This window comes from Lindgomyces ingoldianus (assembly GCF_010093535.1).
Source record: "Lindgomyces ingoldianus strain ATCC 200398 unplaced genomic scaffold BDR25scaffold_3, whole genome shotgun sequence".
In the NCBI taxonomy this organism is placed as follows: domain Eukaryota; kingdom Fungi; phylum Ascomycota; class Dothideomycetes; order Pleosporales; family Lindgomycetaceae; genus Lindgomyces; species Lindgomyces ingoldianus.
This window is the reverse complement of record NW_022985164.1, coordinates 1-17,178: the sequence shown is the minus strand read 5'-3', so window position 1 is coordinate 17,178 and position 17,178 is coordinate 1. Positions and strand designations below refer to the sequence as shown.

General features: G+C 48.8%; 4 protein-coding genes across 4 annotated transcripts; 2 read left to right on the top strand and 2 right to left on the bottom strand.

The window, feature by feature from the left end:
• Window positions 1–1,998: 1,998 nt before the first annotated feature.
• BDR25DRAFT_309604 (uncharacterized protein) lies at window positions 1,999–4,897 on the top strand (the record flags this gene model as incomplete). The annotated part of the gene is made up of 5 exons (XM_033691103.1): window positions 1,999–2,064; window positions 2,161–3,552; window positions 3,637–3,669; window positions 3,727–3,830; window positions 3,886–4,897. The coding sequence occupies 5 exons, from the start codon at window positions 1,999–2,001 to the stop codon at window positions 4,895–4,897; spliced, it is 2,607 nt and encodes an 868-aa protein (XP_033553000.1).
• A 1,966-nt stretch (window positions 4,898–6,863) lies between these two features.
• Window positions 6,864–7,701, bottom strand: BDR25DRAFT_349278 (uncharacterized protein; the record flags this gene model as incomplete). The annotated part of the gene is made up of 5 exons (XM_033694528.1): window positions 6,864–6,979; window positions 7,014–7,153; window positions 7,193–7,451; window positions 7,485–7,621; window positions 7,676–7,701. 5 exons carry the CDS (start codon window positions 7,699–7,701, stop codon window positions 6,864–6,866), a joined length of 678 nt encoding a protein of 225 aa, XP_033552999.1.
• A 3,044-nt stretch (window positions 7,702–10,745) lies between these two features.
• Window positions 10,746–11,847, bottom strand: BDR25DRAFT_309603 (uncharacterized protein; the record flags this gene model as incomplete). The annotated part of the gene is made up of 2 exons (XM_033691102.1): window positions 10,746–10,892; window positions 11,110–11,847. The coding sequence occupies 2 exons, from the start codon at window positions 11,845–11,847 to the stop codon at window positions 10,746–10,748; spliced, it is 885 nt and encodes a 294-aa protein (XP_033552998.1).
• A 1,452-nt stretch (window positions 11,848–13,299) lies between these two features.
• Window positions 13,300–15,116, top strand: BDR25DRAFT_339280 (uncharacterized protein; the record flags this gene model as incomplete). The annotated part of the gene is made up of 3 exons (XM_033693366.1): window positions 13,300–13,359; window positions 13,487–14,249; window positions 14,353–15,116. 3 exons carry the CDS (start codon window positions 13,300–13,302, stop codon window positions 15,114–15,116), a joined length of 1,587 nt encoding a protein of 528 aa, XP_033552997.1.
• Window positions 15,117–17,178: the final 2,062 nt, after the last annotated feature.

The following is a 17,178-nucleotide window of genomic DNA, read 5'->3' as shown; positions in this document are numbered from 1 at the left end:
GCCGCAAATGCTGTTGATCCTGAGAGAAAGCCAGCAGGAGCAGCTTGGCAGTGTGACCGCGTCCTGTAAGCTCTCCTGAAGATTCCACTTGTTGTTTGTGGAGATGCTAACATATTGATGGGATGCGGTGTGTATTATGAGAGCGGGATTACAGGCAAAGGCAAAGTGACTAGCCGGGCAAGGTCATGGAAGGGCAGCGGTGGTTTTCTAGAAGCCGTCGGTGATTTCTCTCTTGTTCCACATCGGGAGACAGTAGTGAGGAGAGGGTAGTCTACCCAAAACGACCAGGCAGGACCCTAATAGTTCCCCATCCGGAAGGCCACCGAGAGCATGGGGTCCCTGTGCCGCCAGAGAGTGCATGTGGTTGGCCGGCGGTTTTGTCCAGCCACGCTCATCTCACCAGAATATTACCCGACATACCAGAAACGGCGATTTGGCAGCCCCAGTACCAATTTGTGCCTTGCAGGACGACCGCAAAAAGAGCGGGATGACACCGCTCTGCAGGTCTCTGCACGTCGCTGCATTGTGCTCCTCACGCGCACTGCCTAGCTTCGGCCACAGTGTGCAGAAATAGCAGGCGTGCAGGTTCCGTGACGCTGTCGAGCGAAATGTCCACAATGCACAGCGATGGCGAGGCTGGCGGACGGGTATCGAACCGTTGTTTAACTCGTTCCCGAGATCGTCGCGGCCGTCGTCTGGCGGCGGATGTCCAGGCTGTCAAGGGACGCATCGTGGAGGCTGCCCTGGCCCCGCGAACCCGCGCCTCAGCCGAAAATGGATCCCACACCTCGCCAATCCTCTCCCACCTCCTGCACTCATCGCTCTCTTCGATATTGCGCTTGCAGCTGCAGTCGAACTGTTCCTCTCTCCAATTCTGGCCCAATCGCTCTGTTGCCCTGCGCCATTAGAGCGCTGCGCAGACACCTCTTCCTCCTCGCCAGTTTGCACCCCACAACGGGTCTACCTCAAGCATCCACTGGCCCAGCCCCGGAGTTTCGTTTCACAGGCAAGAGACATGCTTCGCCCTTTCGCCACTGACCTGCTCTCCTCCTCGGCGGCGGCGCTTCTTGTGGCATCCAGGCCTCCAGTTGCTCCCACCCTGTGTGTGTGGTAACCAGGTGAATGCCGTTCACCACTAATCTATCACGCACATTAGCTTACGCAAAGACATGAGGCATTGCCCACATTTACGATCCCAAGTGCAAGGCTGCTGTGCTCGCCGGCATCCGCAAGGCTCAAGCCACAGCTTGGGTCTCAAGCGACCTGCCATCTCCCATCGTCATCGTAGGGTGGTCAGATCATCCTTCGACAACAGTGCCACCCCGGCCTAGTCAGCCTGCAGGACATCCCTTGCAAGCTCTTTGCTCAGCTGAAACAGGCAATGCATTTGCTGCTTTCTGTGTCCAATTTGGCGGATCATCCTGGCGCTCCTGGGGCAGGAATCGCAGGATGGTTGCAAGGCTAGGCGCTAGGAGCATGTTTGAGAACATCAGGGATTGTCACTCCCCACCTCCACGCACAGTCCGAACCAGCTTGGAAGGCGATCGGTTATCTTTATGAAAGGTAACATTATCCTGGGTGTGTCATTGGCCCTTGAATCTGAATCAAGGTCTGCACAGGGCAGCCGTTGGAAAAGCACCTTAGTCTGGCTGCAAGTCTCCGGGAATCAGAGGCACTCAGAATCGAGGATATAGGTATCGCACGGAAGTCTCCAGTTTTTGAATCAGCCACCACTTCCCCTGTGAGCTTGAGCAAACATCTTAAGCACATCCCACTACTTTGAATCTCACCACTCATATTTCACCACTCCCTCCCTCGTCTCAACTGCACCCCATCACTGCACCTCCCCGCGTTCGGCTTCTATTCCAAGCGCACTCTTTTTATATCACTGCTCCTCCCCCTCGCCTCACATATTCAATGAATCCATCACCCAAACTTGAGTCTAGCCTGACACCTCAAGGCTCACCATATTCCAAACACCACAGCCCTTACCCCAAGATGGCCCAAAGACGAGCAATTGCCTGCACAATCTGTGCCAAAGCAAAGACAAAGTGCGACAAAGCTGTAAGCTTGGATCTCACTGTCAAGTCTTAGTGCCTCTCTAACGAAGCTTGCCTTTAGATCCCATCATGTTCTCGTTGTACTACGAAAGGCCTCCAGTGCGAGCCAAGATCAACTCGACGAACATCAGATAGCAATTACCCCCGCCAAACAAAGAACAAGATGGTGTCTCCCAAGAGATACCCCTCAACCAACTCCATCCCAACGATGAGTCGTCACGGTTCACCACGAAGCGTCCCATCTTCAAATGGACACCTGCTCGTGAGAGCTGCTTCTCAAATGGACATGGCTACCGCTGTAAAATTGGGTCACCAACCGGACTTCAACAGCATGCATATGCTCACACCGCTCCCAACTTTCAGTCCTCAAATCATTGACGGTTGCTACTCGGATTTTGGGAGCCCTGAGCAAGGCCTGGCAGTCTTTCCACATCAAATGGACAAAACCAGCTTCATCAGTTCTGGGCGATTAACACCCCAAACGCCAGAATCCTTCACGTACGGCGAACCCCTTACAACGGACCCATTCGAACCCTATATGAATCCCCAGGCATGGTCTGATGATGGTGCAATGCCCATTGGACTTGGCTTCGAGAACGAGATCCCTGGACTGATACCGAACGAGGCAGATATGCGAATGTGGTCCCAGGATGTTGATGGTAACTCTACTCCAATGGGTCAAATGCGCACCTTCGAATCGCCGGTTTGCGAATCGCCTTCATCAATAAACGCCTGGCCAAGCCAATCGTTGTCCGCATCCCCTCCACAGCTGCCACATACAAGGGCAGTCCCATCTCTGTCTATTAGCGAGTATTCCGCTCCGGATTCTGATTCCCCGAGCGGTGTGCAAGACGAATGGACAACCTTCCGATGTAACGCGAATATCCCCAGCACTTCTGTAAACTACTATGATGGCATCAAAGCAATCCCGAACAACCACCCCCAAATCTGGGAGGAATCCATGCTCTCGCGTACGTTCTCTAAAGCTGCTTCCGATAAGTTCCTGAACCTCGACTCAATTGAGGATTCGCTTCGAGTATCTGTCATGGATGTAGCTAACGGGTTCATCCAACAGGCTCGTCAACTTTCTAAATCCGCTCGGCTATCGCCACCTTCGCTGCCCGCTAGGACATCACCTGGCGGGGTGGACGGTAGCCTTCCTACTCCATCTGCTACGGCAGTGGAGACTCTTTTGCGGTCTTATAGCGCGCGATTCGAGCCCTTCTACCCGACCTTTGCAGCGAAACAAATGGATATCGCTAATCTGCTCCAATCCGACATGCACAAACTTCACCTTCTTCTCATTGTTGCGGCTGGGGCCTCTGCTACCCCGACTTCTCTCTTTACCAATATCTTGATTGAGCCAGTTCGCATCCTCCTTGATGACTTCACAGCCAAAGACGTGTCTCTCTGGAGACAACCGGTGACCCTTAGGACTGCGCTGCTCTATATGAATATCGCGTTGTGGACGGACGAGAAATGGCACACTGGCGTAAGTCTTTCCATCCGTGTTGGATCTAAGAAGCTGCTTCAGGATCTCGTTTCCTCCTTAATGCCCGGTGCTAACTTGGATTAGGCTGCTCTGAGCCAATCAACTTCGTATTTCCAGGTTAGTTGTGCATTAGAGCCATTTTTCAATTGATAGGTCACGCCTAACCAAATATAGATGGTCCGACGATCCGGGTTCCTTGCGTACCGTGAAAAGTCGTTCCCCGAGTTAGGCCCCGAAATTAGCTGGCAGAAGTGGCGGGATCATGAGGCTCTCAACAGGTGAGTCAGAGGCAATGTGCTTTGTTTCATTGCTCAAACGCTGATCTGGCTTTAGGCTCGTGTATTCCTGGGTCATTGCCGACCAGGAGCTCAGTCTGTTCTACGATAAGGCTCCCACCTTCTGCACCACCGAACTCACTGCTGCACTGCCTGATCAAGAAAGCCTCTGGCAGGCCACTTCAGCTGATGCCTGGTCCTCTGCAAACCCCAGCAGGACAAACACACCTCCTTCTCTCCAAGATCTTTTCAAACGTCTTATGAGCCATACCCTTGTTAATGATCCCCGAGGACCAACGCGATTTCAACTCCGTCTTCTTCTCCATCCTCTTCAAGCACTCGTCCATGAGATACACCAAAGAATTGCTTCTTCCACTATCGATCTTCCAGAAAATCATCTCGCCCATATGCGAGAAGTCCAGGAGATACTCGGCGGCTGGTATACGCTAGCCTGCAGACGGATGCAAGCCGAGGGGCAAATCTGCCCGGTCCTTTTATCTAATTTCATCATTTTTCATCTGATCTCTCTAAAATCGATGACGAACATCCCCGAGGTCGAAAGCCTCGCCCGTGGCGAAGGTACACGAGAGCAGTTCATGGCCACCACCTGGGCACGCACTCAAGCGCTTGGCAGCGCCCAACGCATCTGGAATCACTGTGGTCAGATTGTTCGCCTTATTCGTCTCCTTCCTGGGTCTCACCGGCCTCTGTGGATCCCGGCCGTCGTCTACCGTGTATGCTTACTCCTTTGGAGCACAAGCATCGCAAAGCCACCGATCAGATCTACGCACGCTACGGTGACGCAATTCTCGGGCCCCGTATTCGCAATCGATTCCGTATCACCCCACGACGAGACTCTTGTACGATATCTCAGCTTTGGGCAAGGAACGCCCATGCTTTCTCTTCGAAATGGAGTTTGGTTTTCCTTAACTTCTTCGCCAGTTGATATGCTGACGTATTGCATTGAGCTAATTAAAGAGGAGGAGCTCAATACGAAATTTGGCCTCGGCATCCGAAATCGGTTGGAGCTTCTCAGGAAGAGTGTAAAAAGTCTAAGCCCGGTATTTTGAGTTGATATGCACTTTTTCGTTTTTCTTTCGTGTTACTTCATAGCTTTCTTCGATTTTGTATATGATTTACGAGGGCATTCATATGGGTGGTTCAGTTTGGGTTTCCATTTCATATTTCACGGAATATTGCTAGCGGTGGGCATATTAAGTCCAAGGCAATGTAACAATAGTTTCTCGGGTACAAACTCTCTTCCTTCTCTCTTCAACAACCCGTAATTGTAGTATTCCTGTTTTCATATTCGTTTGTTGCCGTTCTTCCATCGTTATCGCGATTTAGTTTTCAAATCCTTTCTCATATAACTATACCAACACGATAGTTTTTAGATATTATGGCAAGCAATAGCTGAATATGTTTCAACATTCCCAAGCTTGAGCTTCTCCCGTATCGATATGTGCATGGGAAAGACGAGAAATCTGAGAGTTTCCTTATCTCTGACTTGAATGGCTTCAGAGATTCAGCTATTGCTCTCACCCATAGCGGCCCACTTACGTAAATAAGGGTAAACAATCATCAGTTATCATCTCAAAAAATAATTTTGATAGATCAGCAACTTACGTTAGTCAAACTTGGATCAACTACTTTGCTGCATTATGCTTCAATTTCCAAATTGCCCACAAGTCGACTGTCCAAAACATTGCTGATTCCAGAGAGCCCCAAAAAACCTCCCGTCGCCCTGCTCCTCATGCTCGCTATCTCCAACTCAAATCCTCCCAAATCCTTCCCATCCCTCGACGGCACCAGCCGCCATCATGCCCTCGAATTCCCAGCTCGCCAAGCCTCGATCGTTCAACAACCATCCTCCCTGCGCCGCTCGCAAGGATCTGACAAACGCCCAAAGCGCTGGGAACCCGCGGCAGAGAGCGGTCCGCTCTCGACCCTTGTCCAGGTCACGCACAGACACCGGGCGAGATAGCCTGAATCCTTTGGCGGGAACCAAGGGGTCTTGATTGGAAATGTTCCGGGATCGGTGTTGGTGGGAAGCTCGCACGTCCCTGAGAAGAGTCCATGCAATACCTTGTGGGGACAAGCTGCGGATTGGCTGCGCATTGTGAAAAGTAAAGGGAAGAAGAACAGATGTGCGTTAATCTGGAAAGGGTTAGATGGATCGGGGGAGGTGGTGATTCGGTGGGGAGATGGTCATGTCTTTTGGGAGTGCGTAGGGCTGTGTTGGTCAGCGTTGAATCTGACGACATTTTAATTCCCGTTCCCATTCTCCCAAAATGCACGTCGTGAGCAGTCGCCAGTGGGCTTAATTGCTGAATGTGGTTCTTGGGTCATCGTGATGGGAAATTTGCCATGAGCCTGCCTGCCTGCACATGGCACTCAACGCCTGCTAAGCAATGAATGTACGCCTGCAAGAACCGAAGAGGTGGTTCACTCAATACAGTCCGTGTATGTGAAGCGTCATGTACGCGACCATGTATGAAGAGAGTGTTGGTATCATAGTACTAGCGATGTGGCGAGCAAAGCTTCAAGTTCTGCTCCGTTCGTTCCGCTTCACCGTCCACGGATGGCTGGAAGCGCATACACCGTGCCGTACCGGCGCTGTTTCGTCATGCGATACCTGCTGGACCCTTCAACAGTAAACTTGGACGTTAAGTGAACAGGTTTTGGAGGTGAGAGGGTGGCACAGTGCTGCAAGGAGGATCAGATGCCTCGGGCCGGTCCCTTCGCGGCACTTCTGTGATTGGTTGAACGGCGAGTTTGGCGTAAAGAGTTCGCATACGAAGCACCTCAAACGCCAGAAGGGTGCATTCAAAATGGCCGCTAATACGGCCGTTTCGGGCACTTATTCGTTTGAATCAGAGATGTGGATAGAAGTGGCTCAGAAGCCTTCGTCCCCGCCCCAGCGTCTCGCGAAGAGGCTGGACAGTATGTAGCTCCTGCATATTGCGCACACGAAGACCAAAGGCAAAAGGTCACGAGAGCGCATGTGATCCACATTACGATTCAGAGACATTACAATTAAGCTGAGTGAGGCACATCAGTCTCGCCCCAGAATCCCAAAGCCTCGCGCTCTGCTCTGCGATGAGGAATCAGGTCCCAATGTATCAGCCACCCGGCCGGTAAATCTTGGCTCCCTTGTGAGATCCTTCCCACCCCTGGCCCCTCGACCCTTTGGGGCGGGGGTTCGTTGTCGAGCTTTTGCTAGGATGATGGGACTAAACTTGCCAGCTTCCCTTTCCAGTCCACGTGCTGCAGGCAATTGAGAAGGGGTGCATCCTGGATGCGAGGGAGTGGAGCCGCTGCTGAGCCTGGGAAATGCGTTTCATGATCGTACTATTGTGGAGAACTTGCTGGAGGATTGGCCAGTGATCTTCTTCAAAAATAAATGCGGTGAATCTGGGGATTGATAACAGTACCGACTAATTAGAACGGTGGGGTGATGAAACGATAATGGTGATGCCAAAACGTTGTTAGGCCCCCATTGTATTTCCTGATTGAATTGCCTTAGGTCGACTCGATTCGACTTGAAAGCCATCGCCAACTCCGAATGCAAGCTCCGTAGGTATGTTAGGTACAAGGCAATATGAACATGACCAGTCTGAGGCACTATCGCCGGCTGTTGTCGGCAACTAAACATACCTCCCAGATGCATACTCGAAGCAGGAACAAAGTGTTCACGCTCCAGCCCTCGTTTTCGGAGACTTTGCGATTGGCCCTTGGCTCTCTCTTTCGAAAATGGTCTGACGATTTTACCGTTCGACTGCTCCTGCTCATTTCTTCCTCGAAAACAAGTAACACTTTAGAAGGCTCAAAGAAACTTTTCCCGAAACCGTTGACTGCCTGACACCGATGTCATCCCATACTTATTCCAGCCTACAATACCTGCTCATTTAGGTGCGAGAGGCGAAGCATGCGCGAATGGTATCGTACGGTCCGCCTGCGAGCTAAGACAGTCACGTTCGGCCCTACAAACACAAAATCGATAATTGCTTAATCTATCCTCACAGGAAGCAATGCCAAGGTGTCTCACGTTTATTGAGTGCTCAGATCTTGCGCGAAGCTTTCCTGTCACTATTTCCTGAGGCCGCGGGCACGGAACATGATCATCCGCGTGGCAGTGTCTTGGATCCTACTGCTCGGTGCTTCTTAGGGCATCCGATTATGGGCCTTGGAGCGTGAAGCTCGAGTAAGAGCTCGATTACACACATTAGTCTACTGGGCGCCAAAGGATTCGTTCTCGGTTCAACAGGAGATCGGTTGAGTATAAGGCTGCACTCGGTGGATGAGTTTGCCATCCCAGCCTTTGCTAAATCAACCCTAACAGCTGTAAATGCCAAAGGACCCCTAGCCCTGCCATTCGGTCACGGCGGGTAAGTTGGTAAAATCTAAATCATAATGCCCGATACCAGAGACGTTCACGTATCGTATGCTTGCTAGCCATGAGATTGTTCCCGAAGGGCTCCTAGTGGGGCGATGCAGGTACAGGACGGTTAGATGAAGCTTGACTGTTCTAACAATACCTACAATGAAATAGATGGAGGTGGCGAAGCAAACCAGAATATCAAGAATGCACAGAGCTTCGTTTCAGAATTCACATGGACGTCACGCTTGACATTTAGGGATTGTTTGGTGAACATATGGCGATTGCGTCTATCCTTGAGATTCTCGCGGCTTCGGACTTTGTGGCTGGGTCGTGCACACATGCAGCGCTGGTGGATGTGTCTAAGCTAGGGATCAATCTGGGAGTGACAAACGAGGATTTTTACGGTATCGAGGACGGAATATGACGAATTGGGTTGTCGTGGAAGAGGTTACATAGGTTCTATGATGCAATACTAACAGTGGCGACTTGCAGCTTCTCTTCGTTGTGCGTCAGAGACTGATCATTTAAGTCCAACACGTCTCGATGCACCTCTATGGCTTAGCGGCACCCGTTGTGGCGGATTCGAAGACGAGCTTGTACGATCTAGAAGCCTGGACTAGTCGAAGGATTGTCCATAACCAAGGTCTCTAGTTGATCGTACATCATAGCTTCGAAGGTGTGCATTCAGCACGCTGAAGAACCCTCTTATTCTTGAACTAGCAAAAGAACTGTAAACTAGAGAAGCAACTTCTAACGGACTTGAACAAACCGAAATGGGATTCCCCACAATCGCGGAGTCAGCTTATCTATCACAGTCACCCAAGGCCTATTTGGGGAGCAGCCTCACAGCTTCTCTAACAATTTCCGGAGGATATATTTCCGAAGGGTTCTGAAACGACATTTCGTAGGACAGGAAATACCGACTCCTAACGTGGTTGCAGAATCGGCTCTGTTTGGGTGTCTGCAGCCTCAATGCAGGATAACGGAAAGGCCACGGGTACCCAAACGCAAGTCTGCCTTGCAGCAATGAAGAGAGCGTTGTGTTGACGATGAAACGGGTGAGGCGTCAAGGTTCTGATTCCGTGGCCTAGTTGGTGCTAGATGGCTTGCAGCCTGTATATTGTGATGATGTTGCAGTAGGGGCCCCTCTTCCCGGCGCTTGTATAGGAGTAGGCGTGAATAGTGGCCGTTTCAGAACTAGAGAATCAATAGCCAGTCCAAGTAAAATGTGCGCAGCCTCCACAAACACAGTGAATTCAACTACCCCCACTGTGTCAATTTAATGGGGCACCCCAATATCCGCAGAGTGGGGGAACGCCAAGAGCTGAGTTTGTAACACCTAGCAGCCCTCAAACGTAGGCTCCAGTCTGCTTTAACGCAAGAGTGTGACGATAATGGCTCGAGGACATATTGCGGCGAGGACGGCACAGAAAAGAGCCCGCTCAGCATGCGCTACTGTGTCAAGGATGTCTGTGGCCAGAAGGGTCGTGAAGGCCGATCTCATTTGATGGACCGTTGAGTCGAGGAGGCATTCACTCGACATTCATTGCGGCAAAGAAAGTATCCGTAAGTGTGCCTCACGGTCTGTGTCCTATGGACATGAGTCAATTGTTTAGAGGGAGAGAACAGGAGCAGATGAAGGGGTGGAAGAACGAAGGGAGTCTGGCTAGCCAAGAAAATTTTGACTTGGATCTATGCCCTACACACTGAGAGAAGTGAAGTGACCTTCAGTGAACCTAATGCCCTCCTTATTCCTTATCTTTTTCGATCCCCTGCAACGCAACAACAAATGCGTTCGAAGTCGGACTTCTTTGTACGTGCCCAGTTGGTCCCATGCGGCGTAGACTATAGGAACGAATGGGCTCAATTTGAATACCAGTGCCCGTCGTGGTCATGGAAGAAAACGCTGAGACTTGCTTGAAAGAGCTCAAAGGTTTCCTCAGTGCACGCTAAGCTTATGAAACCAGAAGCTGTTGAACTTTGTTACCGTAGCTACATCAAACCATTAGTCCACTCCCTCCGTGTCAATGTTTGACCTCAAGCCCCCCACCCCTTGTCGCGATATTTAAAGATTTGAGCTAAATCGACGTCTGAACAGTTCAGAAAGAGCAGTAACTAAGCAGATACAACCCGCTGATGATAATGTTATAAACCACAATAAATAAGTTTGAAGAAATGTTTGATTCATAACCTGCTACTGCCTCGTCGAGTCTAACGAGTGCAGAATAGTAACGCCCGCTAATTATGGACAGTAGCAATGATAAATGTCGATGTGGAGCAGTGTGAGACCGGAGGCTTTGCAGTGACCCCGCTACTAAAGATGAAAGCAAAACAGATAAGGAAGCAGAACGTCAATGACGACAAGAGACAAGAGACAAGATCTCGTCACTCGTGCTGCTGACCTCAAGGCGAAGAATGAACGTGAGAGAACTTGGCATGGATGATCGAGCGACTCGGTGGAGAGAAGCTTGGAAGGGTAGATTATTCATGTGAATGAAAACGTCGTCTCAGAATCTTTCCTTCTCCGCTGAATGAACTTAGTAGTAGCCTTCGGTATCGATCCTGTTATCCATTCGGAAAACACGAGAAAGCTGGTCAATTTCGTTTGCGAGTATGTCGTTGTCCATATCTGCAGGATCTATACGATCGGATCGCCGTGCGCAGACGTGCTTGAGAACTTTGCCCTATGCTCGATTATTAGTGAAAGAGCCACAAGATAGAACCTGAAACTCTAAGTAGGAGTTGTTCTTGACGAAGAGGCCAGCACGCTAGCCTCCTTGCCCGGCACGATGCTCCAAGGTAAAAGCATTCTAGTTTCGTGATGGGAATGTTGGTGACAGTTTTCGAATGGGTATTGGAATGATTCAAGTTGCCTCCCGGATTCTACCAATGACTGCTTACCTCGAGTAAATCTTGTTGTATGGTCCGGAACATTTCCGCCTCTCGGGCCGTGTGACCCATCAAAACCAAAACCTCTCTCTTATAAGCGCCATTCGTGTCTTGGTTGATCAAGCGAAATCTTCCTTCCTTGAAGTCTGGCTGGATGTCCCACACTCCATCATAATAAAACCGAAGCGGGAGCCTCCTCCGCATCCGATCAAAAAGCTCGCAAATGCCATGCCAACGGAGCAGGCCACCATGAACAATCCGTATCTTGCTTAGATGCTCATTTCTGCATTTCGCCACTGTGGCCCACAGCAGATTTTCCAGGTTTGAGATAATATAAGTCTCCCTCTTCTCAGATTTAGGCTCCCCAGTGAAGGTGATATATAGATGCTCGAGACCACTCAGTCCAGCTTGACTTAACATCAGGCCATCAAGAGAGTGGGGGTGGATGAGAAAGTCGGCAATACCGACTGTGATCTCTAGCCTCTTGATGGAGGGCCGGAATATCGATCGAATGCTTGAAATTTTGGCTGACAGCTCACGACATTGCCAACGGTTGGTCCGGAACGTAGTGGAAGCGAAGGCGAGGGAATAAGTCTCATTATGCAACTGGCGGCACGCGAGAGACAGCGCAAGGGGAGATCTCAATATAGGTGGGGGCGGAATGGTTGGATCGTGAGAGAAGTAGAAGTCATAGATACGGTTTCTCAGTTCTGCAGGTAGGGCCAGAAGTGGTGAGGTGGCTGTGGCCATTCCAAGATTGGGGGTGCAGTACACTCCGGGTCCCGTCCAGGATTTCTGGGTGTTGAGTGCATAGTTGAAGAGGGGATAGCATGTCGTTGTTGAGTGTGCGGTGGACGCCTATTCAGCAGTGGTGAGACAAGATGCCTAATCATAGAGTCGTCAGCACGTGTTGAGCCGCTCAGCCATCTTTTTTCCTGCCCTGTGATTGGCCACAACGTCTACCACAAGCCTTCTAATCATGGAGCTGAGAGCGATCACCCGGCGGTGGTAAGTGTTCGAGTTGCACTGAGCGCTGGACGCCTCTTGCAAAGCGATAAGAGCGAAAAGTAGTGAATTGCGGTTGGGATACAGTCTTGATCTGGAGTGCATTTGCCCCTATGAGCACCAAGCCGTCCGGGATCGACTCACGTGCTTCAGGTCTTAGTCAGACGTCAATTCCCCCAGCGCGGAATCTCCCTTCGAGCCCTCTCCGCTCACTCGCTCACTCTTTGAATAGGTACATCCCGAGGCCTCAACCTGCGGAAACAGTTGCGCGGCTGCTCAGCCGCCCTCAAGCCTCGTAGGGCTGCCCGTCGGTCGCTAATGCTGTTGCCTCCGTGTCTTGTTGCAAACCGTTCGAGACTCGCTTTGCGAATCGGGCTGGCCTCGGCGGACAAGCCCTCGAATCAGACTGGGAGACTCCAATGCTATGACCCATTCACTGGCCCCGGTGGTCACGAGAAATGAGGCAGTTGAGGCTTCGCGTCTCATCCTGGTGGCTGCTCCTACGTGGATCCAGGGTGAAGCTAATATTATCAGCAGAAGTCCACAAAAGAGGGCATTTTCTCACGAAGAGCCGACGAGGCACAAGCAATTGTTGTTCGACAATCTGGCTGCCTGAGGAGAGCATGAACAGAAGGCCTTGACTGTTTTCGACACCACCACATCGGCACGCGGTATCGGGCGTTACAAAGAACTGTGCTCAGACCAATAGGAGTGCTATCCTTATTTTTCTAGAACACTTCAGGCAAGCCTTATGCCTCTTGCAGTAGGGATCGCTTCATTAAGCTTCGATCTGAGTATCCAAGGAACTGGTGCTTGGGACGGAGCTGGAGTCCTTCTATCTTTATCTATCAATACTATGATTCAATGCGACGGCAATTTTCCGTATCAAATTTGTATATCTCCTGTCGTTCTGCAAGTTTTGCTCTCCACAACAGTCTTTCACGTGCTTTCTTTTCCACCCTCCAACTTTCTCGGAACCGTCCAATTCGGACGCAGACCCTACTTCTCCTGCTGCACTATCCATATCACAAGACTACCACCTGAATAGCATCCCGCGAAACGATTTATCCCTATCAAGGCACAAAAGTGTCACACCTCAAGGCTTCCTTCGAGAATTCGCATCTTCGGGTCATCGGGTAAAATCTGGATTGAGTCGCGCCACCGACCAACGGTATCACTAGCTTAACCTACTCTACCATGATCTCCCCTCCATCGAGGATTGGCGGCTGCAAATCATGTCGGGAACGCCGAGTCGAGGTAAGGGGGCCTACAATTCCACATTTGCCACCAGAATCCGCCCTATATAGCTAGCAAGCTTGCGAAGAGCGAGTGCAATGGAGCTGAATATGAATCTATTCTCATTACTCATACTGACTGCATGTAGTGTGATAAGAAAAGACCTCGATGCAGTGGGTGCATCGCAGGGAACAAGCCATGCGGAGGATACGACGTAGGCTCAATCTTCATCAACGTAACATCAACAGGACCTCCACCGGCGTGGCGATCGCAAAATGCGCAAAAGTTCCTTGTGCTGGACTTAGACTCACAACCAAGTGGTTCCCAGCAATCTCAAATCCCACCACGACCACCAACTTCCCTCTCTTTTTGCTCAAGCGACCTTACACCCTCAATGGCGCCGGCGCAAACTCTTACAAATCATCCGAACCCTGACCCCACCAACCTCCTTGCCATTACCCAGCTTTTTCTTGATTTATACTACAGACGATCGTATCCAAACAAACCCTTCCCAGATACCCTCCAGGAGGGTACTGAGACAGGATCCTGGCGATCTCTGCTCCCACTCTGGGTTGGACTCTCTCCTATTTTAGACACTGCGATTGGTGCACTGGCAACCTGCTTCGTGGGGACGCAATACCAAGACGAGAATCTTGTCGATCAGAGTAGGACCATGTATCTCGAGGCCCTCCGCATGGTACAAGAAGTATTACCCGAGCCGAGTGCTACACTCCGAAAAGATCTACTCGCTACCACGTTGGTGATGAGCTCTACAGAAATATTCATGTCTAACGGTGGCGGAGCAAGTCAGCTTACTCACATTGAAGGGGCAACGAAGCTACTTAGAGAAGGCTTCAAGGAACCAACTACATTCGAGGAGTTGCATCTCTATGTTCTCAATCAGGGGGTTAGTAAGGGGATGCCCATCACTTCTCAAGTAAGGTCATACTGACAAAAGGGATCTACACCAGCTCTTCGAAGCCATAACTAGTCGCCGCGCATACCATTTCTCAGACCCTTCATACCGCCCTCTGATCCGCCAACTTTATGCCACGCCTCGCTCCTACTCAAACGACCTGTACTTCAAGTGGTGCGAACTCATCATTCCACTTCCCAACATCCTCGCAACTACCGACAATGTCTCTCGCGCGGCCGACTCTGGCACCCCAATACCTCCCTCCGCCATCTCAGCCATCTTAGACGACATTACCGCACTAGAAACGTCCCTGCGTCCATGGGAAGACACCCTAAAGACCAAGATTCCCGGGCCTTGGACGCTCCCGCAGGCGCAAACCGGACCAGACGTCGTTCCATTCCCGCTTCAATTCCTTTCCATCGAAGTCTGTCTGCTGTACAACCTCCATTGGACATCCTTCTTGCTTCTTCTTGAATGCCGCCACCGTCTTATTTCGCACCTCTCACTTTCTGCCATCTCCGCTGCAGCACAACACTCTCCACCTCCTACCCAAACGATCTCCGAACTCGCATCTTTGATCTGCCGCTCCGTGCAATTTTGCGCATCGAACACGTCTTTTGCTGCGGCGGAAAACATCTTTCTCCCACTTCTCGTCGTAACAGCGTACTACACACGAAATGGGGACGAAGAGAGAATGAATTGGTGCATGGGGGCTTTTGCACGTATAGCAGAGGAACAGAAGATTGGGTTTTGCGTGGATAGAGTGGATTTAGGGCTTGAGAAGGTTATGTCTAGAGACGAGTTGGTTGGGGTTTGTAGGAAGGGTAGAAACTCTAACATAGTAGGAAGCGTGATGGAATGAATGTACACAAACATGGGATAGGTACGCACTTTTTCTGGCGTCTTATTGGGTTTGATGCGGAGCATAGCATAGCGCACTCGTTTCTAGCATGGATGGTGTTGCATTTGTGGAGTCTTCACTTGCGTTGCGCATTGCAGCATAGCATTCGTTTATGAATCTTTCAATCATCAGAACATTATTCCTTCAAATTATGGCATCTCTACTTTAACGTACTTTACAAGCGAGACGTCCACCCTGGCAACTTTCTCTGCCTTTCTAGTCACGCAGTTTAACAACGTATTAGAATACTGTTACAGGGCGTTGATGCCTAGGGCTAAGATGCTGCCGTACGCTGTTGCTATGTCAAGCTCAGAGGGCTGAACTAATAGGCTATAGGAGTAGTCTTCGATAAAGGTACAAAGAGAAAGTAACTACTAATTACTAAGAGGGGGTAGTAGAGAGTAGTAGAGGCAATAGATAAGTAATATCTAATACTAGCTATTACAAAGTAAGCATTAGGGAAAGATAATTAATTAACTAACTATAAATTACTCTAGTTGTGATTAATATAGAGTATATACTTGAAGTTACTCTGTTGCTTTAGCTAAAACAGAGCTGCTTTATTACATAGTGCTAAGACAGATTATGTATCTAGATTGTAATAGGCTGTAAAGATGGGATAGTAGATAGCACAGATAGCACTGAGAGCAAGTTTTCGGAGAAAGATAGGAGTGTATTGTAAGAGAGACGAATCGCTGCCATGCCTCGCTTGTTAGGATTCATGCTTATATACAAAGCACAGGTCATGTGACCTCCAAACAGGTCAGGTAAGGCCATACTAGCCCGTTCTAGGACATCCGGCCTTACATAGGCTTTAACGTACTTTATAGTTGAGTTGCTTATATACTTAAGTTGCTTACTTTTACTAAGACCCTACTAAACTACTTTTTTTATACTAATGCATTCCTAATAACACTACTTAGATATGCTAAAAGAATATTAAATATAGCTTACACTTTAGGCTTTTATAAGTAGTAAGGCTATTTTTAAGTAGTCTTTTACTAGCTATTAAACATAGCCTAATAATTCTAGAAATTCTCTTACACCTTTTGTATTTATAGGCTTTAGCTAGTTTATAACACATTTTATTTTTTTTAAGTTAATCTTTACTTCCTTTCTATTAATAATAAATCTAAGGTAATTAGTTTTCTAGATATTAAACTTACATTTACTAAGCTATAGTTAGAGTCTATATTACTATAGTTTGTCTAGCACTAATTTTACTTTAATAATGTAGTCCTCTCTTGTTCCTAAGGTGTAAACAAGGATGTTGTCTAAGTATGCTAGTATAAATATGTTAAGGTATTTATTTAAAGCTGTTCTAATAGCCCTTTAAAAAGTTGCTAGAGCATCTATTAAGCTAAACAGCATTACTAATAGTTTATAAAGTCTCTATAAAGTTTTAAAAGCTGTATAGTATAGAAAGTTATATAAGCTAGTAAACTTAGTAAGAACTATAAGGCATTACTTTACTAGAATATATAAAGGCATATATAATAGCTACTAAGTAGTAATGCTGTACATGCAACTAGACTTAATTAGGTAAGGTTTATTATCTAATATTATATAAATCTCTGTGCAGTAGAGCTGTAGCTTGAAGCAACTATAATCTAGTAGAGCCTATAGGCTATCTAGTAACAGCCTATACACTGTCTAGTACTAGTGTAACTAAGTTAACTTTAATAAAAGATCTTTTTAAAAAGAAACTTTTATATTTTACTTTTCTTTCTTACTTGCCTCTGCTAAGGTAGGTAGTAATACTATTCTGTACGCAATAATTAACTGTTGGTTAATTATTCGCACCTTTTTAGTTGTATTAGCGCAGTGGTACAGAGCTCTGTAACGATCCTCATGAATCGTTCCATCTCAGATGGCTCGAAAGGCCCCCGTATCAGCCCCGACCCCGACCTGGCCCTGACCCCTGCTGTTACCCCTATTCCCTTATGTATTTAGTCGCACCTCTCCCCTGTAGCTAGCTTAGTAGTTTTCTAATATCCTTTGTACAAGGCCTATAGGTGTTAAT